Raw genomic sequence first — 21992 nt, forward strand, 5'->3', positions numbered from 1 at the left:
CATCTACCGTCCAATCATAATAGATCGCCATTTTGGATAGAACAGTTCCAGAGAGATAGGCACAAAGCTGAGAATCCACCGCCATCCTCCATAATTTCTGACGCTTTGTCATAAGGCGTCATGAGTGGGGGGATTCCATATCTCGGCAGTAAAATAAGCCTCATTTCGAAGGCAGGAATTCGTTATGAGGGCATTTTATACACTATTGATCCAAATGAGTCGACAGTTGCATTAGCGAAAGGTACGTAAAAGTACCCCGTTCAGTATAGTCAGCATTAGTGTAGCAGCTGACAAATTTTACAATATAGCTCAGTCTCTATTATGTGAAATACTGAATTCATTTCTACTGTCACTGTCTTTGTCAAATCTTGCATCTCTTAAACTGTGACCCAGTATACAAGTCAGCTGTGTTCTGTTATGTCAACAAAGGTGTATAGTGTATCGAAGCTGCAAGTGTGAAATGATAACACTGCATAATTTGCATCCCCTAGGACCAGTAAGTGTCTGACATTTTGCATAACTATGCAATTTATTGAGAATTATTGAATAACATACAATGACCATCATGGTCATAGGGAAGAGACTGCATTCCAAGTAAGCTGTAATTATATGGCCAAGAACTTAACTTTTTCATCTATAGTATTGCATATGATGGTTTTTGACAGTAAATGCACAATGCAGGACATGTGTAATGTGCATGAAAATTGGAGTAATTTCAGGTGGAATATAAATGGTGATGGTCTTCATACCATTGATTACAGTATATTTTGGCCTTTTCATAGATTTTGTTTGCTTTTACCTCAGTTATCTCAAGATAACCCCACATCACAGTTAGAGTATCAGTCTTCGCCAAATCTTTTTTTCAGTACATGCCCTTCGGGCAGGTTTAACCACTTATTACGCTAGCCCGAACAAATATTTACATGTCCAGAATTTTATCAAGTAATTTATTCTTATTTCCCTTTTCATGCCAAGGAAATGATCCGAAATCCATTTCTATCGATCTATTGTCTAGCCATTAATATTATTTTCAGCCTGTACCTTTTTGTGTCTCCTTTGCAAAAGAGTTCCTTGGAAGTCACGTATTGTTTTCAACCTGTATACTTTTTGTGTCTCCTTTGCAAAAGAGTTCCTTGGAAATCACGGTAGAATAAACTATCATTAAAATTTTATTTGGTGCTCCACTTTAGATGAAAAATCAGACTTTTAAGTACATTTAATGTTATTGGTATTATTAGTCCCCTACCAGTGAAACCGGAGGGGACTATAGGTTTCCTCTGAGTCTGTCCGTCCATCTGTCTGTCCCTCTGTCTGTCTGTCAGTCTGTCCCACTTGGTTTTCCGCACTTTTTTCCTAAATGCTTGCAGATATTGAGCTGATTTTTGGTATGTGAGTTTATCTTGATGAGATACAGATCAAGTTTGCATTTCATTCCGCTTCATTGATTTTTGAAGGAATTATGGCATTTTCAATTTTTAACGGGAACCAGATTACACTTGCCGGTAGAGGAGTAGTATTGCTAGTGCAATACTCTCAGAATGCTTGTTTAATTTGATAATATGGAGGCTTAGGCCTCAGAATTTACATGCCCTTCGGGCTTGTAAGTATATATGCAATTTCCACATGCCTGCCTCCAATTTTACCAGGTCCCGGGCTTCGGACTCCCGGGATTTGTCGAAGACTGGAGTATGTCCCATTAACCATATAGTTGCAATGTAACAAAATGGAGCAGATCCTCTCTAGCACGATTTGCCATGGGATATATCGAAAGTAGTTGCATCAAAATTAACTACAAAATTAATCATAAAAAACCTTTTTGAGTTAATGTGTACCTTCTAGCAGAAGAAAAATTCTGTGGAAAGGGGGAAATTTACACATTTTCTAACATTTCTTGCTTTAAATTTATTTGTGATGACAATTGAAACTGAATTTTCTGTAGTATTTGTGTAGATTAGAATTATCTTGCTACTTTGGCAACTCTTTGAAAGAATTAATGTTGCAAACCTATGACAATATCAATCTAGGTACATACAAGCTTGAAAAGAGTTCTCATATTTCATTTGGTGGTTAATTTTCAGTGAAACTTAGTTTGTATTCTTCAAAATCATGCAGGAGTGGATTTGCTCCATTTTTGCTACATTGCAATATGGGACATATTCTAATATGCTCCCACATTAGAGAAAAACATTTAATTTGCATGCAATATTTGCCTGCTATCAAGGGAATAATTGTACAATACTTTGGTTGTATTATAATTGTTCAATTAAAGCAAATAATTATTCTGTCCCGTGCTACCAACTGAAGGATGTTTGTTATATTTTGGCATATGTTAGAAACATGACTATCGCTTCTCCCCACCAAAGTCAGATTTTGCAAAAAGAGGTTGGATTGTTTTAATAAATATAGATTGATTTGTCCCAGTTGGACATAAGACTGCTCATAATATTTGTTGTCCCCAACTTTTGCAAAAGGGAGAGGACATTAAATCTCATTTGTCTGTCAGTCTGTCTGTCACAAAAACTTTGACCTTGGTCATATCTTTTGAATGAGAAAAGATAGGGCTTTCATATTTCATGTATATTTCCAAATAGACAGATTTTTGACACCTTTGACCTTGAAGTACCTACTTTTCAAAAAATTTTAACATTACTTTTATCTTGGTCATAACTTTTGATTGAGAAGAGATAGGGCTTTCATATTTCAAATGTACATTACCCTTGATTACCTGTGACAAGACCTTTCCAAATATACCATGATTTTTTGCCCCGTGACCTTGAAGTTTGACCTAGTTTTAAAAATGTTAACTTTAGTTATAACTTTTGAATGAGAGAAGATGGAGCATTCATATTTGACATGTGCATTACCTGCAGGGTTTTTTTTAGGTCTTAAAAACAAGGGCCTGGGCCTTTCCATTTGGGAAAAATTAGCGACATTTGGTTGAAATTGGGAAAAATGTCATACTTAACATTTTTCTAAATAATGTTAAATAAGAATAACTTCATCAATTGCAAGGCATTTATTAACATGTTTTACATGTACATGAATCATTCTCAGACTCACTACTGTTATTGTTCGGTGGAGGCCGACAATCAGCATCGGAAGTGGTGGGTTGAGTTTCACTTTGGCAGACTTGTTGAAATTTTGAAATCACTGTCAGACATTTAGTCTGACAGAGTCAAATGTTCTGTTGGACCGGACGAAGTTTTGTCAGACCAGATCTTATTTTGACGCTGAGAAAGGAAAATAAATAACAGCACCAAAATGCCCTTTAATATTTTTCAACAGCCTTCAATCTCACAATTTTCTTTTCTTAGGATAGAGAGTCTTTGATAAGAGACATAAATAACATATTTTATGTCTTTCCTGTAACAATTTAAATTGACCATCGTCACTATGCCGCGCACACGGCCATCTCGTCTGACTACGCCGCGCACACGGCCATCTCGTCTGTGTTTGTGACGGAAGAGTCTATTACTTAACTCTACCGTTTGTGACCTTCAGTTACAGATCCCGATCTTTTTTTAAATTTGCGTCACGCTCGATTTTTTCAAACGGTCATTTGGACCGACGTTTTCTTAAAAGATATTAGTCCAGACAATTTTTTACCGGCCTTGCCGACAGGACCGACAGGTTTCGACAAGTCTGCTTTGGCTACTCTGACATTTGGCATCAGAAGTCGTGGTTTGAGTTTCACTTTGAGTATGGTTGGAAAAGTATGTGTAAATCGGTTTAACTTGCTTGGTATCACCTAGTTTAATTTTTTTTTTCTATAATACTTTGAATTGTGTGACATGGTGACAATATGGCGGCCTTTATTTGGAGCATGCGTTTTAGATTTTTTTGAACACCGATCCCGATTACTTTTCACTAACATCGGGATTTTTTTCTGAAATGATAATTATTTTCCTCTTTTGGGAATTTTCTTCGATGAAATTGGGAAAAACACACACTTTTTACCGTTGGGAATGGGGCCGAATACAGGCCCCCTACGACCCCTAAAAAAAACCCTGACCTGTCACAAGACTTTTCCAAACGCCAGCGTGGTGCAGTGATTAGAGCGTCTGCTCTAGAGACGTGGAGTAAGGAGTTGATCCTTATGACGCGGGTTTGAATCCCACTATGGGATATGGAGACCAATCCTTCAGATGAGATTGTATAAACTGAGCTTCCGTGTCGCAGTAGGTGCTGGCACGAAAAAAATCACTGCTCAATGGTCCTGAGTGCCGAGTATAGGTAAAAATTTGCAACTCTCCACCATCAAGTGGTGGCGTCTCCATAGGAGTGAAAAATTCTCGAGAGGGACGTTAAACAACAAACAAACAAACAAAAAATTTTCCAAACATGCTACAGTTTTTGACCCTTGACCATGAGGTTTGACATAATTTAAAAAGAAATTAACATTGGTGATAACATTTCAATGGCAGAAGATAGTGCATTCATATTTGACAAGTGCATTTTCTGTGACAAGAAGTGTTAAAATGTGCTATATTTGACCTTGAAGTTTGACCTAATTTTCAAAAATTTTAATATTGGTAATAACATTTGAATGACAGAAGATAGGGCATTCATATTTGTGTACTATCTGTTTAAAGACCTTTCCAAATGTACTCTGGGTTTTGATGTGTCCTTGACCTCTAAGTTTAACCTACAGTGTTTTTCATATTTTTTTCACATAGGTAAGAACTTTTAGAGAAGATAAGGCTTTAATATTTTACATGTACATTACTTACGACAACACTTTACCGAAAGCTATATCATTTTTGACTTCATGACCTTGATCTAGAAGTTTGAAGGGCACACAAACAAGACAGTTACAATATGCCATAAATAATTGTGTCCCAACCACTAAGACACCAAAAGCGGGGGACCACAATTCTTTGAATTTGCTTGTTGCATTTCAGGCCAAAAAAAATAATAGTCTTGTTTCCTGCTACCAGCCTGAAAAAAATAGGGTATGTAGGTAGGAAAATTATTTTATTTTATATTTTTATTTTATTTTGTGTCCGACATTTTTTGGATATGAACTAATAAAAGATAAAATTAAACATGTCACAGGTCAATATTGTCTTTCAAAATCAAATTTCAGGTCTTTTTATGCACAACTCAAGTGGTATTTTATCATGTTTATGAAAGCTATTCTATATTTAAAACAAGAATTTCATGAAATGCTTGTTTTGTGTTAACACGGCCGGCCGGAAAACGATTACGGTGACAGAAGGATGAAATTCTGGAAATTCTTGATTTTTTTTCTTCCAAAACTTAAAAAAAACTTTAGGGTCGGTTGCAAAAAAATAGGGTAGGTCAGGTAGCAGGAAACAAGACTGTTATTTCTTTTGGCCTCATGTAGATAGTAGGACATAAATTGCTTGTCATGTCTCGTCTTCTATGCCCGTGTCCACATTAGTGATGGGACATTGGTTAATTTTCATAATCGATCATCGGTTGGAATGGGTTACTGCTTCCGATGCGATTTTACCGATTATAATTGGATTTCATAGCTTTGTATACAAAAAGCAGACCATTACAATTATTTCATATCATTTCTTTAACATGAATATATAAAATATATAATATATTATTTTCTTTGTTGTTTTGCTTCTTTTACACTTTCTAGGCCTAAAAAAAATTGTTTGTTACCTGTAACATTCCCAAAAAATCAAGGGTCGGTAGGTGGGGATTTTTATTATTATTATTTTTTTTTGGCTTATATAGATAATGGGGTCAAACATCCCGGGACTGAATTATCCAGTTGTTATACAGTGGACACCCAACATGGCTGCCTAGCGGCAGAAAATGAACTTCAAAAAGTTGGGGAGGGGGAGGGGGGGGGGGAATTGATTACTCTTTATATTTAAGGTAAATGTTGACTAAGTTGCATATTTTATGTCTCAAATAAAAGATACAATTAATATTTTTTTGATAAAAAGAATCAGCTGATTGATCAAACCAAAGAGCAAACACAGATTTGGCAGAAAAAAATCCACCCGGGGGTAAAATGAATGGGTCAGTTGGGTTACAGGAAACAAACAATTTTTTTTTAGGCCCTAAATATGCACCTTTCAGTTCTAAATCACCTCTGCTTCGTGCTAGTTGGCTAGTATCATATGCAGACGCCATTTTCTTTCATTAAGAAGAAATAAATTTTAAACCAGAAATGGATAATTCCGGAATGTATTGTATTAGAAGTATGTTTCCGATGATCGATTATGAAAAATTATAAACGATCATTGGAATTGGTAGCATTTTTTCGTCGACAATCGATGTTTTCTGATTATCGGTACAACACTAGTCCACATTTGTGTGTTTTATCTCAGTTTGAAAGAAATTGTAGAATTTATTGATATTTTACAATTAACTTTAGTGATGGCAATTCATGTTTGTCAAATTTTCTAACCTTGTCCTTCCCTATAACCTTGAGATGTCTTTTTCCTGATTCTACTTGTCTTCCTGATTTTGGTAAAGGATTACCCTTTATAAATAAGTTATGATTCCATAAACTTGTATACTCTTTGAGAGCATTTGAATCAAACAGAAAATTTCTGATTTTAAGTTTACATTTTATGAGTTTGTAGAAAGTTCATTATGGCTTAGACATTTAGGCATTGAACCAAGGTAGGGTGAATGAACACTCTGTACATACCATGCTATAAAAAGCAACAGTTGTAACTAAGGAAGTATCAATTCTGTTTATTGAAAAGGGAATTTTTTCTTTCATCATATTTTACTATTGGCTTAAACTGATTGAATGCAATTCTTATTATGTTGTATTGCAAGTTACCATTAGGTTGGGCATTCATATTCTCTAGAAATATTTTTCTAGTTTATTCCAAACATGCAGTATCAGTTAGTAAACATGACGTCATTGATTTTTTTCCCCATCTGGTACAAATATGTTTTTGTATTTCAAATTTATTCATATTTTAGTGAGATCATTTGGAACAGAGGACAGGCCAACAGATCGTCCTGTGGCTCCGCGTGATGAGATATTTGAATATATCATATTTAGAGGCAGTGACATCAAAGACCTTCATGTCTGTGAGCCCCCAAAAGCACAACCTTTGCAAGCATCTATGCCACCGCAAGATCCTGCCATAGTTAAGGTAAAACAAATGAAAAACCCTTGATAAAAGACATAAATGGCTATTTTTCTATGATTTCAATCTTGCTTTTCATTAATCTAGCTTAACTTTTGTTTTCTCTGCCTAGTCCTCCCAGCCAACCTCATCGGGGTTTCAACAGCAGAGTGGTGGCGGTGGTGGTTTTGGAGGATCCAGCTACCAACCATTTGGTGGTCCCCAGTTATATAGTCAGTATGGTCAAGCACCAGGAACAGCTCCCCAGCCTTTTGGAGCTATCCCAAATCAGTCAGGTACAGAAGTATTCTATTGAATTACCTCCCTTTTAGATTTTTTTTTATAATTGATAGTGATGGTGAAATGTACTTGGGAGAAAGGTGTTTTAAACAAATGCTGAATTTGTGAAAGCAGGTTCACGAGGTCCATCTCCCAGTTTTAACCGTGCTTCTCCTACGGTGGATCAGAGTATTCAAGTGGGTTCTCAACAAGCTATACGACGCCCTGGTGGGTAGCACATGGCATTCCACTTCCAGCTTTGCATGTAACTGAATACTTGCACTAAGTTGTGACATCAACATGTCCACCACATAGCATCACTAATCCTAACAAATTTTGTGCAGATTAAACATTTTTTTCATATATAAAGTACATTTTGTACATGTTTCATCAGCTTCCAGTATTCTAAAGCCTGTATATCATTTCTTTGTCTTTTTCCCTATGATGTACATGTACAATCTGCGAGGAATCCATGTTGCATACCAGTGATCATGTAATGTCTGTCAATTTATTGACATATAAGTTTCAAGTATCCCTTATTTCAGTAAGTTGCTGTTCTGTAGATGGATTCTGCTAGTCTGTAATCCTTCGCATTGAATACGTACTCAGTGTTTGCTTTTTCCATTCATTGGGCTTTTTGAATGAAGGTTAGCTAGGCCTATTTATCTGGAAGTGCTAAACAGTGTATGAAAAATTTCCGGGGATCATTTCTCATGAGCTTTGCGGTTGCAGAGTTTTACCTTGTATATTTTGTCTAAAATACTTCTCTTGAAATCTACCTTCTCTCGGTTCAGATTTTGTTTATAAATTAATATTTGTATTTGATTTAATTTGTTAATGTTAATTTTTGGTGAAGGTAAACTTGATTATTATTTACAACTGCATGGATATTAATGATTGTTTATTTCACTTGTTCACTAATTTACAGAAAAGCATGAGTTGGAAGACCATGACAGTTTTGGTCTTGACTTAGAAGGTTTGTTGATAATCATTGTATCTATACTTTTGTTTGACTGATGATTTCATTACTGATATAAGTAAGGTCTTACCTTTTTTAGCTCACCTGAGCCAGAGACTTGGGCAAACTTTTCTGATCAAGAATTGTCTGGTGTATGTAGGGGTGCAGCGATACACTAACCTCATGATACGATACGTATCACGGTATTCAGTTCACGATACGATACATATCACGATACATAACAAGGTTAAAAATCTTTCAAGTTTGTCATCATATTTTTTTCAAACTTGACAGGGTTATACAAAATGTTCATATTTTTTAATAATAATTAAAATAACATTTTGTTAACTTGAATTGGATTGTTAGGTAGATCTTTGAGTTGTGTCAACATTCTAAACCAATGATGAACATTTACAGGAAAGTGAGGGAACTACGGGGACCTTTCCTAATAATCTTCCTTTTAAATTGGAATGAAAAAGGAAGACATTCTTTTATTCCTTTTATTTACGTAGAAAATCAATTGTCATATTACTCGTGTTAATATGTTTTAGTCAACAAGACAGCGAATTTTCATCGAAATACACATGTGATGGAATATCGTGTATTATCAAAGAATACGTTTAGACCTAAAGGGTTTATCATTTGTCTTAACATCTATAACTTATAATCACATTAAGTCCCTCTCCGTGTTAAATCTGAGGTCTGAAAGATGCTGGAGATGAGTTTAACTGCCGTAAATGCGTTATCGGCGACCTCACGTTTTGCGCGGAAGCCGTTTTGAAATAGTAAAGAAGGAAATAAAACGGACAAAACGGATAATTCTGGACCGATTGAACCGAACTGCGATATCAGTTTAGAGTATCGTGAATTGAACCGAGGAAAAATATACCACGATATACTGTCAAACGGTTTATCGTTGCACCCTTAGGTGTATGTATTTCCTATATACGAACTTTTCACATTTTCTTCTTGTTTTTGAGAATCTTTGTGCCAAATTCAAATAAACTTGTCACAAAACCGTGATGCAGATTCAATTTGTCCAAACAGAGGGCCACTATCTTTTTCAAGGAGGGATAATTCAGAAATTTGGAAAATTGAATGGGGTCTGTTAAAAGTCTTTCTTTTTTTCCTCCAAGAACAACTAAGTCAGAAAAGACAAAACTTAAGTCCAAATGAAGGTTCATACAAATCTTCGCATAGCTTGATCCCAGGTGCTAAGAATTGGCCATAGTAGTCAATGTTTTACATTGGAATATATGGAAAAATTATTTATAAATTTTCTTTTCAAGAAAAGTAGGGTCACATTTGGTAGTGAAATGTCGAGGTTATTTAAACATGGAACCTGGGGCAAGGGTTGGCCATAATAGGGAAAAAATTTATATAAGAAGAAAAGGGATTGTTTAAAGAACACCTAATCATAGTCATTTTTATCTACAAAAAATTTGATTTTGGAAGAATCATGTTTCTTGAAATGATAATGACGAGTTGTTGGACTCGGATGGGTCACAAAAGGGGGTCAAACTTTTGATATACACCTGAAAATGGAGGACAAATCTTAAAAATGTTCTTCTAAAGAGGGGGAGGGGCCACAATTAGTCATTTATGTACAAGTATTCCAGTGTAGTGTTTTCTCAAGTATGCCTTAAAAACTGAAATTATTTGTCTGTGACACTTGCTTTACTATAGATTGGGGCCAAACTTTGGGAACAAGTTTAATGCAAAATAGTCATCAACATGAAAAGGCTTTAAATAGTAAAGTTGACACCAAGCCTCACTATAGCGACTATACTATGAGTAAAAATTGTTGAAAACATGGATTTTAATTTGGATGTGACAATTGCATATTTTTTTTTTGTCCAGAAAAGAATGTTGACTCAGATGAGCATTGTAGCCCATGAGCCTCTTGTTTCTATAGATTAAATTTTATACATGTACATTACAAATATATAATCGGCTTAAACAAGATGTTTGAATTTAAAATACTATTTATTTGAAAGACACAGAGTTGACAAGTTAGTTTCTCTTCATTTTCAGGATCAAGAGGTCCAACTCCTCCAAGTGTTCAGTCCAGTCGCAAATCTCCAACCCTTGATCAGGGCACTCAGGTAAAAGAGAATAGCATATATACTTAAGTAAAACTTGTAAAACCAATGCTTGTGGTTCGAAGGTGATTTTAAGATGGTAGAACCTTTCCCATTAATCATTAAACTAAAAATACATACCTCTAGTGTGATGATGTTCCATTGATCGAATGAGGATGAAGATCAGTTTGAATGTATGCAGAAATTGAGTACTCAACTTGAGTTAACTAAAGAGATTTATTACCTCCAATAAATTTAATGTATTAAACCTTTCATTAGCATGTGTTTAGTTTCAACCAAACCACTTTAGTCTTAAGACTGCCATATGAACTACAAACATTGTATAATATATAAATATTGCATGAATTTGAGGATTTTTCAACCTGTGCTTGTGTTGAACAATGGTTTCATTGTTCACATTGATGTTAAAAGGGTTCTGGTCATATTTGGAAAGCCCCAAATACATGTAAGATAGGCTATCTTAAAAGGGATGTAAAATATGATTTGGAACTGGGTTTGCATATCAACAATCTTTTCACATATACAAATTAAAGTTGCTTATTCCCTGTAAATATTAGAATGTATATCAAGCATAGAAATTCTTATCTAATTTTCCTTGTTTTCAGATGAGTCCAGAGAAATCACAGAAAAATTCACACCAGCACAGTTCACAAAATGCACAGAGCAGCAGTCAGCATCCAATGGGTGATAGGTCACGGAAACACCAACAACAACGGCCTCAGTCCTCCAACACATACTCCAGGGGAGGAAGGGGAGGATTTGAGAGGGGTGGCCCAAGGGGTGGAAGAGGAGCACCTCCAGATAAACATGCATATTTTGGTAATTTGAAACATTTATTATGCCCCGCCATGAATATGGCCGGGGCATATAGTGTTTGTCATGTCCGTCTTCCGTCCTTCCGTCCTTCTGTCCTTCCGTCTGTCCTTCCGTCACACTTTGCGTTTAGCTCTGTTCAAAGCTCAGTTTCAAAGAAACTATCCAAGATATTTTTATCAAACTTCATATGCTGATAGATATTGATGAGAGCTATGCAACTGCATCAACATTTTTTGACCTTGACCTTTCCTTTGACCTTGATCTCACTTTTCTTAAATAAGTGTTTAGCTCAGTTTTAAAGATATCATTCAAGATAGTGTAATCAAACTTCATATGTTGATACATACTGATGTAAACTATTCAACTGCATCAACATTTTTTGACCTTGACCTTTCTTTTGACCTTGACCTCACTTTTCCTAAATTAGTATTTAGCTCAGTTTTAAAGATACCATTCAAGATAGTGTAATCAAACTTCATATGTTGATACATACTGATGTAAGCTATTCAACTGCATCAACATTTTTGACCTTGACCTTTCTTTTGACCTTGACCTCACTTTTCTTAAATTAGTGTCAAACTTCATATGCTGATGCATACTGATGAGAGCTATTCAACTGCATCAATATTTTTGACCTTGACCTTTCCTTTGACCTTGACCTCACTTTTCTTAAATAAGTGTTTAGCTCAGTTTTACCATTCAAGATAGTGTTATCAAACTTCATATGCTGATACATACTGATGAGAGCTATTCAACTGCAGCATCATTTTTTGACCTTGACCTTTTTCTTTGACCTTGACCTCACTTTTCTTAAATTAGTGTCAAACTGCATATGCTGATACATACTGATGAAAGCTATTCAACTGCATCAATATTTTTTGACCTTGACCTTTCCTTTGACCTTGACCTCACTTTTCTTAAATTATTTTTTAGCTCAGTTTTAAAGAAACCATTCCTAATATTTTTATCAAACTTCATATGCTAATACATACTGATGTAACATTTTCAACTGCATCAACAATTTTTGTCCTTGACCTTTCCTTTCACCTTGACCTCACTTTTCTTAAATTAGTGTCAAACTTTATATGCTGATACATACTGATGTAAGCTATTCAACTGCATCAATATTTTTTCACCTTGACCTTTCCTTTGACCTTGACCTCACTTTTCTCAATTTGTGTTAAAATGTTGTGTTACTAATATACACTCGGCGGGGCATTCATGTCCTATGGACATATTTCTAGTTGAGAGGATATTTTATGTCTTCATGCCCAGTCTATGCAAAAGTTTTCTGGGTCACTTCAGGCATTTGGTCCTGTGTAATCAATGTACACTTAGGACCAAATCAAATTCTCTAAAATCAAAGACTCAAAAACACACATTTTTGAAAAAGGAAATGAAAATGTAGAAGGAAGGAAATTTGGATTCATATATCTTGGGTCTCCAGCCTTCTATGGGGTTCTTTTTTATTCATACACATCCGGGGATTGCCACTTGAAATATTTGAGTTGATCCATGCGGTTTTAGTCGTATTCATTTACAAACTTGATTTGGAGCATTATTTCTAATAAGAAGAAACTTAGATGATGCATCGAAATAATAAAATTTTAAAATTGAGCACCAGACATTCCTGTCAGGTGTAAAGATAAACACATCTCTCCTCAGTTAATACACATTTGTTATATGTAAGACATTATTTATCCCCTTAGTTTGAATTTGTCTATCTTTTTATAAAGTGAGTTAAAAAAAAAGGAAGATGCTGAAAATTCGAAGTGTAATTAGTTTATCTGAGACAACACATTTGACATACATGTACAACGTACATGTATGTTACTTTGTGATGTCCATTTCTCAGACATAAATTACCATAAAACAAAAACTGCTTCAGTAGAAGTGAAATAAAAAGTCAAAATTTGTGTAAGATGTGTCCTTTATTATGCTAATATTTAATATAAATAGTAATATGCTTATACATTATATATCACAGGAGGACCACCAAGGGGAAATGCCTCACAAAGGGGACCCAACAGGGGTTTCCAGAGGGGACAGTCATCACGAGGCAGGTATCAGTCAAATAGGAAAGTGGAATCTCCCCTCAAATTTGAGGGCGAGTTTGACTTTGAAGAGGCAAATGCTCAGTTTGATAAGGATGAGATTGAGAGGGAATTAAAGGAGAAATTAACAATAGGTGAGTCACATTTCCAATGATTTTCAAATGCATGTACATGGCTTGGAGAAGTTCAGACATGTTTACTTGTGCAGATTTTCTGTATTTTACATTCAAATTAAGCACTGAACTAGTAACATGATGATTGAATTTTGAGTATCCAAGCACAAAATTTAGATAATTGGTTGAAATGATCTGTCTTCTCTAGGCATTGAAAAAAAGCTGTAAAAATCTTTTCTGATTGAAAGGTTGACACTAAATTATGCAAGGCAGTTTTTCAGATTTTTTACATGTACCATTTAATTTTAATTTTTAAAAAAAATTAGTGTACTGAACTTCCAAGAAATAGTAGTCTGATAAATACTGGTTTTACTACATAAAGCATGATTTAATTTGAAGTGTGCTCAAACTACATGTTTACATGTACAGTGGCGCCGCGTTTATCCGGACGCCATTTATCTGGACGCTTCACCATCCGGATGATATTTTTTGGGAACCGATTTTTTTCCACGTTATTTTGTCTCATTAATCCGGAAATTCGCGTTCCGTATCCGGACGGTCAATTTCTACTACAAAACATAATATTTCATTGAAAAATGACTCGTTTATCCGGACGGTAATTTTTCAAGAAACGACTTTTTCACACTTATCTTGCATTCGTGTTAATTGTTGTAAAAACATTTGCCATGCAGTCAGTTTGAAGGCGGTTACCTGTGACCTACAAACAAAAGCATCTATAATTAGCGTGTGTTTACCCCAATTCAATCACACGTTTATCTTTAGTATGAAGCAAAGAATTTAGCTTATACTGTGCATTAATTAAATAATAATCCGTTCAAATTCATATTGCTAACCGTATATACATCGGTAAATTGATGAGAATTTTGGAGAGTTGTAAATAAAATGAGCAATAAATAACGATCTACCGATTTCGTAATGCTCTTTATCATGTCGATTGTAGTTTAAAATACGAATCTATTGCTAAAAACGTTAATCTATTTCAAATGCTTTTTTCCCACAAGACAGTTTACAAAGGTACATATTTGAAGAAACATCTCTATTTAATGTACTACCGTTTACAAACGTCCATTACTTTAGAAAAGATATATAAAACTGGCGTTACATACATAAGTTGATTACGTTTTTCAAGGTATTTTTAATGATTGGAATTCAAACTTTTTTCTTTAATCAATTACTGCTTTTAAAACAATAAACCAAAATATAATTTAAAAGTTTTTTTTTTCTTTGCTGTCACATTTTAAAGAAGAATGTGCATATATACATGCTTAAAGAGTGTTTTTTTGAGATGTGATTCAATTATCCAGACGATTCATTTATCCGGACGATTTCGTTGGGGACAGAGACGTCCGGATAAACGAGGCGCCACTGTATATGTACACTGAAATAAATTTTGGAACTTAAAGATATTTTCTCTGTGATACTGCTGTAGAGCTACATTTTGATTTAAATACACCAAGATTCTTAACCTTAAATTGGGGGGGGGGGGGGGGTTTACACGTGATACAGTATCCTAGATTTAGTTTATTAGATCTTTTTTATATGCAAAGGAAGACCACAGATTAATTTCTTGCCAGTGTTGTTAATCATTCTTATTGATAGCACTGCAGAGAATAATATAGTGATGTATTACAGGTGAAAAGAAGGATGAGAAGTCCGTCAATGGGGACAAGGAAGATAGTGTGGAAAATGGAGAGGATGAGGTTCCCGAAGAAGAGGATGAGATGTATTATGATAAGAACAAATCTTTTTTTGACAACATTAGTTGTGAAGCAACAGAGCGTGCCAAAGGGTGAGCGAAAATCTTTGTAGCACTTCAAAAACTTGCTGAAAAACCTGGCAGGCATTAAATACACATTATTAGAATTTATATTTACATGATTTTACTAAAAATTCTATCAAAAAAATCTCTTCTGTAGTTTGCCGGCTGGCTTGCTTTTGGCCAAAATGGTATAGGTATTTGGTAGGTTTTATTTCCGAAATAACTTACCGTATTTGGCTGAATATAATACGCACTTTTTTCCCAAAATAATTTTCTGTGAGAAAGGGGTGCGTATTTTACACCACAATGGGATTTTGATAGGTTTTTCTTTCATGTGAAACACGGCTATCATACGCACATACCGTAGTATTACCTAGAGACTTGTGCAATTTCTTGCTGTTTATCGCCATATTTAAAACTTCGGAAAGTTATTGTTAGAATGTAGACTTGTTAAAAATGTTATATTTATAACCTTTTGATAGTTAAATTAAATTTAAAAGCAAGTTAAAATTAATTTGAGCTGCATGTTCATCGTCTCCGTGTAGGCCGCCATTAACGATGTTATTTATAGATGTTCACACATTCCTTTGCCACGTGCTTCCGTAATCATAGTACACATGTACCTTATCAGTCAGACACTCGATCAAAAAAGTAATAAGTCATTTTTTAATGAAATACAATAAAATAAAATTTTATTTTAGGTTTTAAATAACTCAGTGAAAATTCATTTCAACATAAACACCCCTCTATACGTCCCAATGAATGGAAGCCAATGTTGTGAACACGTGCGCTTGTCACATGATAATTACCCCTCAACACCCCTCCAGGCAATTCAATTGTTTACCGACTCCAAAGCATTGTTTTTACAGTTAGAGCACTGATTTTAATGGCTTTGATTATTTTCTTTGTTAAAAATCGGGGGTTGGTTTATGATCTTTCGTATGTATAAGCGTGTGTTGATTACGACACATTAAACAGTTAAACGCTTGTTAAATGTAATTTTACATCTTATATCGGCCTCGTGTTAAAATGTTTGAGAGTTAAAAAAGGAAATATGAAGTATGTTGAAGCTTAAGCTTATCATTTACTCGTGCTCTGAAGAAAATAAGATATCCACGAAGATTACCTCGATGTATGAAGACATATATCCCACCTTTGTACATCATTTTTCACAGCTTCGGAGGTGTGTTGATAACTACACTTTATACGCGTGTTAAATTTTGATTTTATTTTTATAACATCAGCTATTTATTTAATTAATTTCAAGTTCAAAAGAAGAAAATCGTAGTCTTTGAATACTTTGATGTTACAATATCGCTTGCCCTGTTATATTTACATAATTTTCAACATGATTACCTTAAACTAAAAATAAATATGACAACTGTTAAACTTGCAACAATATCTCGTGCTTTGTTGAAATAAAATTATTTCCACAAAGAATAGTTAGAATACGGCGACGTATAATTTCAATATCACCGTTTGCTAAAAGAAAAAAATTAATAATAAACTCTGTTAATACTTTAATGCAACATTATCTTGTGCTTTGTTAAAATAAATAATTTCCTCCAGATTGCCGCGATATGGAAAGTCAAGATTAAAAAATAAAAACGCATTTGAATAAAATATCGTGTTCTGTAATCTTTATCTCCGCGCCGATTTTCATAGCAAATTACCACGATTTTCAAAAGTTCAGAATACCGCTTGGTAAAATTTTCTGCTGCGTATAATACAACCAAACTGCGTTTTTTCCCCCCAGTTTCAGGCTCAAAAAGGGGGGTGCGTATTTTACACCAATGCGTATTATATTCGGCCAAATATGGTAAGCTTACTAGTATATCAGCATTATTTTAAGCATGCTTATAGTAATGATACAAATGAAACTTAAACATGAAAGAACAAACTTTTCATTTGGATATTCTATGAATCCATGTGTTCATTACTGTTGTTATACTTATTCATGTCAGATATTTAGCACAAAAAAGAGTAATAGAAAGGTAATACACAACTTTCTTTCCTTAATGATTCAGAAAGTCAACCCGCCCAAGTTGGAGAGAAGAACGCAAGTTAAATGTTGAGACATTTGGTATGTCAGATAATCCTCGTCGTAACTTTAGAGGAAGAGGAAGGGGATACTATGGAGGGTTCAGAGGGAACAGAGGAGGAGGTGGTGGGTTCAGAAATGACGGATATCGGTCTGATAACTATCGAGGCAATTACAACAGAGGATTCCGGGGTAAGTTACTTTGTTTTTTGGAAATTGTTTAGTAAAACCGAAGTTTGATAGAACTGAAAAGAGTCACAGATTTAAATGCATCAGTGTGAAACATTTGTTTGGTGCATTTTAGCTCACCTGTGTCAGGTGACCTTTTTCTGATTGAGAATTTGTTCATATCAGGCCCCTTGGTCAAGGATGGAGTCACAAAATGGGGATCAAACTATAATATGGAATAAACATGTAAAGGAAAATCATAATAACACCCCACCCCCACCCCCCAATTTGTTCAGATCATGGTCTTGGGGCTGGTAAGGGGTTACTAAAAGAGACTAAAGCTCAACAATAAATATAATTTGGGAAAAAACAAAATCTTCTCAAGTACAACAGGTTCAAAGTTAATCACTTAGCATTGTAGCCCATTAGTCTTTTGTATTTTTATACACCTATTGCAACATTTTTTCTTTTTTTTGGTATTTCCTAAAACAACCAAGAAAATTCCAACCTCCCTTCAAAAGCACTTCAGCATAAAATTTAAATGTTTCCAGTTCATCAGTAGGGCTGTCACGGTTCCAAAATTTTTCGGGTCGGTTCTGTAAATTTTCGGTTCAGTTTCGAGTTTTTCGGGTTGGTTATTTACATCTATTTTAAACCTTAATTTCATGAATTTAACTTGAAAAATCTTTATTTGTTACATTAAATTTACATTGAAAACAAATCATAACCATGCGAATGTCTAGACATCGGTGACTTGGCCTTGTATTAGCCACAACCTGACCATTCCTACTCGTTTTGATAATTATCTAATACTTCCGTGACAAGTGTTCTGTCATGGAATGAAGTAGATTTCAATTGTGATGTTTATTTATCACTGTTATCGTCATCATTCCTTTGATTTCGACGCCATTTTTTGATTGAACAGACTCTAATATATAAACCAGACCCGAACCGAAATCCGGAAAAATGGAACCAGAACCGAACTGAACAACTTGGACCGTGGTTCTCGGTTATTTCGGGTTCTCGTGTCAGCCCTATTCATCAGTAATCCTTAGCCTTAAAAAATAAAAATGGAAACATTATGCAATGATGGATTAAAAAGAAGGGGGCAGGGGAATTGGAAGGTGCCTCAGTAAAATGACATTTAAATTACCCTTTTTTTAAGAGATGTTTTCAGGTCTGAGTTGGACCATCTTCACTAACCAAGGGTGATGATCTTCTCCTCTTCACAGGGTGAAAAGAAGAGTGGATCATCTCCCTTGGCTTGCAAAGATGGAGTTGGACAAACTTTTTTTAGTTGAAAAAGGAAGTAACTTTGAATATTTATATAGATAGAAATCATACAAAACTAATTTGTTTCATGGTGCAACCGTTTGGGTGAGCACAGTTTTATTTACATATATAATACTGAATACCACCAAAAAAGTTTAATCATTACATAGCTTACACTTCTAACTTTGATCCGCCTAGTCCAACCTCACAAGACTCAATCTAGACTATGATGATTTTAGTTGCACTTCCATTAAGGATCTAAACGGTGCAATTTTTTGAATAAAAGGCATCATTTATTTTTTAAAAAATATTCTGCAAGAATCAACTTTGATAACTGCAGTAGGGCTGGGACGATACACCCTTTTCTATATCGATACGTATCACGATATTTGAGCCACGATACAATATGTATCAAGATATGTTGAATTGGTTATAAAATGTTTTTTTGTAGTGAAATGAACGAAACATTTCTTCACAAATAAGAATAATTTATTCAAAGAAGTTGTATATCTGTTGTAAAACAAAGTCATTTTACCCAAGTGGTATTAGTTATTATGTATTTCATATTTATATTTAGCATATCTATTTTATATATTTGACCCAAAATGTTAAGAAAAAGGAGAAAAACACAAGTCAGATTTTTTTTGCGATGTTTCAATATTTTTCATACGTATCGATATGCGTATCATCCTCACATTGATTCGATATCTCAATATATCGTCCCAGCCCTAAACTGCAGTACTGCTATTCACCATTGTCACATGATATCATGGTAGAAAAAAAATTCTGGTGGGAAAGTTTCACATAAAAATTTGCTTGATGAATGTGCAGATTCATTCTGAATTTCTTCTTTTCTTATGTGTTAGTCTGTAAAGCTTCCTTTGTGAGCAGCACTTGCTAAAAATGTTTTAATAGTTTTGTATGAACACATTGCACTTACTTTTGATCACCAGAATTGCTTCTGTTCTCTGGTAATGAATGTTATTTACTGTATTTTAGGAGGTTATCGACCACCATCTGGTAGGGGTGGATCTGGTGGTGGCGGTGGTGGACGAAATCAAGGATGGGTGGACTACGATTATGATTATGAAGCAGCGGGTATAGAGAGAAGAGGAAACAGTTACAAAGTTAGTGTCCATTCAGAAAAGCTTGTACATATAGAGCTACTGTAAACAAAACTGGGACTGAAAGAGTAAAGTGTGGTATGGGCTTTATAAGGCCTTCCACTTCAGATGAAATTCAAAATAAGGAATGCTCATACACATAGTTTGAAATTGTAAATTATACATGTAATATAAAAAATAAAGAATCAAGTATGAAAATTGAGGGCCTACTACTGTAGGCTACTTCAAGTAACAGTTGCAACAACTACTCTAAGTATATACAGAGGTAATATAATATTTTTAAAATGTTTCAACATTTATCTTTAAAAAAAACGCAAAATTTTATTTCTGATTAATATTTTAAATATCAGATGTTGGATTAAGCTACAGTTACTTCCTACATTTACATGTAAGGAGGATTTTAATGTCTCCTTATATACTTCTGTATTTCAGAAAGCAGCAGCACAGTCATAGAGAAAATTGAAAATATGGGTAGAGTGTGAGAAGTAGGGGTCACAAGAAGGCAGCTGACAACAATTAGACATTGGATAAGGACAGACTTGTGGAAGATGGTGTTTTCATGTACTGTCAATTTTGTGAATTTCCAAAGAGAATCCCCTTTTGAAAACTTTGTGATATTTTTTTCTGGATTTTCTTTTTTTTTTCTTCAAAATTTTGTAACTATTGTCACCTGAAGAAGCAATTTAGTAAGAGTGACAAACAGTTGCAATCTGTGGACTTAGTGCTAGCTAACCAAATGGCGCTATAAAATGTGTTAAGCTTCCAGAAAAGACTTGAATGGACAGTATGCAACAGTTGCACACACTGCTGTGTATACACATGGTTTGTGTGGTTAATGGAAATATTTGCATTGTTAGAAAACATGCTTGGGGCTTAAACATGTTTTTCTGTTCTGCACGAGGAGGGCTGGTACATGTATTGCTGGTGGTCTTGTTACCAAGTACTCTAAAATCTACTTTTCTAATCTTATTAAAATTTGATGTTCTTCATCCACTATGGCTTATCAAACATCTAACAACAACCCATTCAGGTTTATGTCAGAGTGTCCTTTTGAATAGCCAGTGAAATGGCCGCTACTGAAATCTTGGCTGGTAGTTCCAATATGTGTTTCTTTTGCACAGCTAAATCTAAAAGCCCAGAGAGTTTCGTAGTAAACAAAATTATGGCAAAGGTGATGGTGTGTATGAATGTTACATGGGGGATATCTTGTATAGTTTTTGCATTTTCGTTTAATAATTCAGGAAAGAGTGATGGATGGGCAGACTATACATTAAATTTATGCCACAATTAACTTGAATCAACATAAGACAGAACCATTTAAAAAAGGTGGAAACTGATTGGCCAGAATTTTGGTTTTTATTTGTAATAGAAAGATGCTCTCACGTGAGGCAGAATGGAATGTTGTTAGATGTTTGTGAAGTGGTAGCAGATTCAGAACATTTAATTTTAGTTAGATGGTCTATTTTTAGGATTAAGACAGAACAAAAATTCATGACCTTAATAAGCAGCAGCAAATTAATTATTTGCAAAATTTGGAAAAAGGATTAATGTTACTGAATTTATGTTCACAATTTTGGAGTAAAAATTTTGTGTGAATTTGTAACATTGATAAATTCTACATGATTATCTATTGTACACATTTCAGTTCAAAGTTCAATGAAATTCAACACAGTATGAACAGATTTAAAATACCTGAACTATTTGTAAAATACTTTTCTTTTGTTAACTGTGAAGGCAAAATGTGTAGCAATACCTTTGTTTCTTAATTGATATGATATTAGAAAAAGAAATAGTGCGATCAACATGATCAAAATTTTATCATTGTTGCAATAGTGCTTATCTGATCTACACAGCATTTGCTTGGGTTAATGGTTAAAAAAATCAGTGGTTGTACTGTAAAGTCTTTTGCTTTGTTATTTGCAATTTAAATAGGCAGGGACTATAAATCCGTAATTTACCATTCTCTCTTAAGTAACGAGTAGTATTTTCCCCTCCTTATTTATCAATTGCTTTATATATTTATTGAATCAAACCGTGTCAATGAATTACATACATAGTATTTAAGTCTTTTCATGCTAGCTAAAACCACAATATGTTGAAGGATTAAACTTGTTTTTGCACCAATATCTGACTTAACCATGATGTAAGGACCTTGACAGTCCCTTTTTGATTCTCAAAACAATTCACTTATGACGGTGAAATCCATTCTTTA

General features: G+C 34.5%; 1 protein-coding gene across 4 annotated transcripts; it reads left to right on the top strand.

The window, feature by feature from the left end:
- The first annotated feature begins 11 nt into the window (after positions 1–11).
- On the top strand, positions 12–20401 carry LOC133197794 (protein LSM14 homolog B-like). 4 transcript variants are annotated; one of them, XM_061334003.1, is made up of 12 exons: positions 13–241; positions 6925–7100; positions 7207–7369; positions 7488–7580; positions 8281–8328; positions 10345–10415; positions 11018–11231; positions 13216–13416; positions 15049–15205; positions 17203–17408; positions 19656–19783; positions 20213–20401. In XM_061334003.1, exons 1-12 carry the CDS (start codon positions 121–123, stop codon positions 20231–20233), a joined length of 1599 nt encoding a protein of 532 aa, XP_061189987.1. In that variant the 5' UTR covers positions 13–120; the 3' UTR covers positions 20234–20401. The 4 variants fall into 4 exon arrangements, with proteins under 4 accessions (XP_061189990.1, XP_061189987.1, XP_061189988.1 ...); XM_061334004.1 differs by lacking the exon at positions 8281–8328; XM_061334005.1 differs by lacking the exon at positions 7488–7580.
- The last annotated feature ends 1591 nt before the right edge of the window (positions 20402–21992 follow it).

This window comes from Saccostrea echinata, unplaced genomic scaffold (genome assembly GCF_033153115.1).
Source record: "Saccostrea echinata isolate AGI-Se365-2 ecotype Australia unplaced genomic scaffold, CSIRO_AGI_Sech_v1 ptg000030l, whole genome shotgun sequence".
NCBI classification, from domain to species: Eukaryota; Metazoa; Mollusca; class Bivalvia; order Ostreida; family Ostreidae; genus Saccostrea; species Saccostrea echinata.

What these genes read in the sequence shown, in the direction of transcription:
- LOC133197794 (XM_061334003.1), top strand. Translation starts at nt 121, where the DNA reads ATGAGTGGGGGGATTCCATATCTCGGCAGTAAAATAAGCCTCATTTCG. An exon ending in AAGATCCTGCCATAGTTAAG is followed by an intron (nt 7,101 to 7,206) that starts GTAAAACAAATG and finishes TTCTCTGCCTAG; the next exon opens with TCCTCCCAGCCAACCTCATC. An exon ending in CCCTTGATCAGGGCACTCAG is followed by an intron (nt 10,416 to 11,017) that starts GTAAAAGAGAAT and finishes CCTTGTTTTCAG; the next exon opens with ATGAGTCCAGAGAAATCACA.